This window comes from Stegastes partitus, unplaced genomic scaffold, assembly GCF_000690725.1.
Source record: "Stegastes partitus isolate 25-593 unplaced genomic scaffold, Stegastes_partitus-1.0.2 Scaffold113, whole genome shotgun sequence".
Taxonomy (NCBI): Eukaryota; Metazoa; Chordata; class Actinopteri; family Pomacentridae; genus Stegastes; species Stegastes partitus.
Window position 1 is genome coordinate 54,207 of NW_007577844.1, and position 1,621 is coordinate 55,827.

Genomic DNA, 1,621 nt, shown 5'->3' on the forward strand with positions numbered 1-1,621 from the left:
CATCACTGGCGCTGTCCATGGTACCACTTCTGAGGCGTGCTACGTAAATCAGCACTAACACACGCATCAGGCCACATAACAATAAAACACTCCTGAATTAAAATAAATACAATCTCACCTAAACCGGCGGCTGTTTCCTGGCCTTCCTCGAGGAGAAGTCCTGGATCATGTCATTGAAGTCCAACTCTCGGACAAGTTCGGCTTCTATGGCCACGAGTGACAAACTGTTCAGGCGCTTCTGGCTCATCTTGGTCCTGAGTTCGTTTTTTATTCTGGCCATTTGAGAAAACGACCGTTCTCCCTCGCAGTTTGTGACAGGAAGTGTCAGACAAAGTTGTACAGATTCGGGAATGTTGACTGTAATCCACAATCCAGGATTGTTTTAAGACATTTTGATGGAGGCACATTCTGTCCGTTTGATCTGATGAATGATCTGGAGTGAATCAGTTCATCTCCAAGACTGCTGTCCAGATCAGCGGGATAGGCAGAGGCGAGTGTGTTGGCTTTCTCAATTAACTCCACGGTCCACGGTCCGGTGCACTTGAGCTAGCAGCGTTAGCATCCCGCTGATCCTCTGAGCAGTGAGGTGTCGAACAACTTCCAGTAGGCCTACCGTCATCTTGCCTCTGTTTTTTGGTGAAAAATGTTGAGATTGATGGCATTTGCTGCACCAAAGCAGCAGTTTCATCCTCTTTTTCTTCCCTTAGCTTTCTTCTTTCGGAACCACTGAGCGCTCGCCTCCATTTTGAAAACAAACTGTTTTGACGTCATACGTACTTTTTTTTTTTTTTTTTTGTACAAACAGTAATCTGTTACGTTTGAAAGCAAACGCACGAAAACGTTACGTTGGAAAGTACGTTAGAAAGCAAACACATTTTTATTTATTTATTTATTGCGCACAAAAAATAAATAATAAATAAATAAACCTGAATGCCAAGGGCCCTCATTGGCTGTGGGGCCCTGGAGACACGCCCACTTTGCCCATGTCGTAACCCGTCTATGAGCAGGTGGATGAGGCTGCTGTTGCGCAGTGAGCGGCTGATGTGATGATGGAGGTGATGAGTAGTGAACGTGAGTTTGACCTATGATAGTTTTATAAATGAACAAATACCAATGGGTTTGCCTTCCAGACAACACAGGGGTCAAAAATGTCAAACTCCACACCTTAAAATGCACATTTCTGCTGTTCCTACTTGGAAACTTTCCAGTTTCATGCAGCCCAACTTCAGCCTCTCATATAAATGTGAATGACATATACCATCCAAAACATGTAGCGTTTTTGGTACTTGGCAGGCCGGTGGGTGTAACAATAATTTGCATTATTTATCCTCCTTTATTTGTTTTTCCAGGTAAGCTCTGCTCTTCAATTGGAATTTGGAGCTTTCAACTGTTTCTGACGTCAGACCGTAACGGAACGCAGCATCAGTTTTGTTGTGGCCAAAAGAAAACCAAACAGCTGCTACTATGAGTGGCGGAACTTATTAAATGGTGGAGTGTTGTCTCAATTTTAGCATTCAGGGATGTAGTATGTGTCTTAAGCCTCCACTGTTTTTGAGTGCAGGACCTGGAGCTGCTCCCAGATGGAGATCGGACACTGATCGGGGACAGAGGAGCCACGCTC

At 44.5% G+C, this 1,621-nt stretch overlaps 1 protein-coding gene across 1 annotated transcript in view; it reads left to right on the top strand.

Annotated features, from left to right (window-relative positions):
* The window catches only part of LOC103354605 (multidrug resistance-associated protein 4-like), a 29,524-nt gene that overhangs the window by 15,810 nt on the left and 12,093 nt on the right, over positions 1–1,621 (top strand). The window contains 1 exon segment of the mRNA XM_008278042.1: positions 1,562–1,617. Coding sequence (XP_008276264.1) covers positions 1,562–1,617 — 56 coding nt within the window.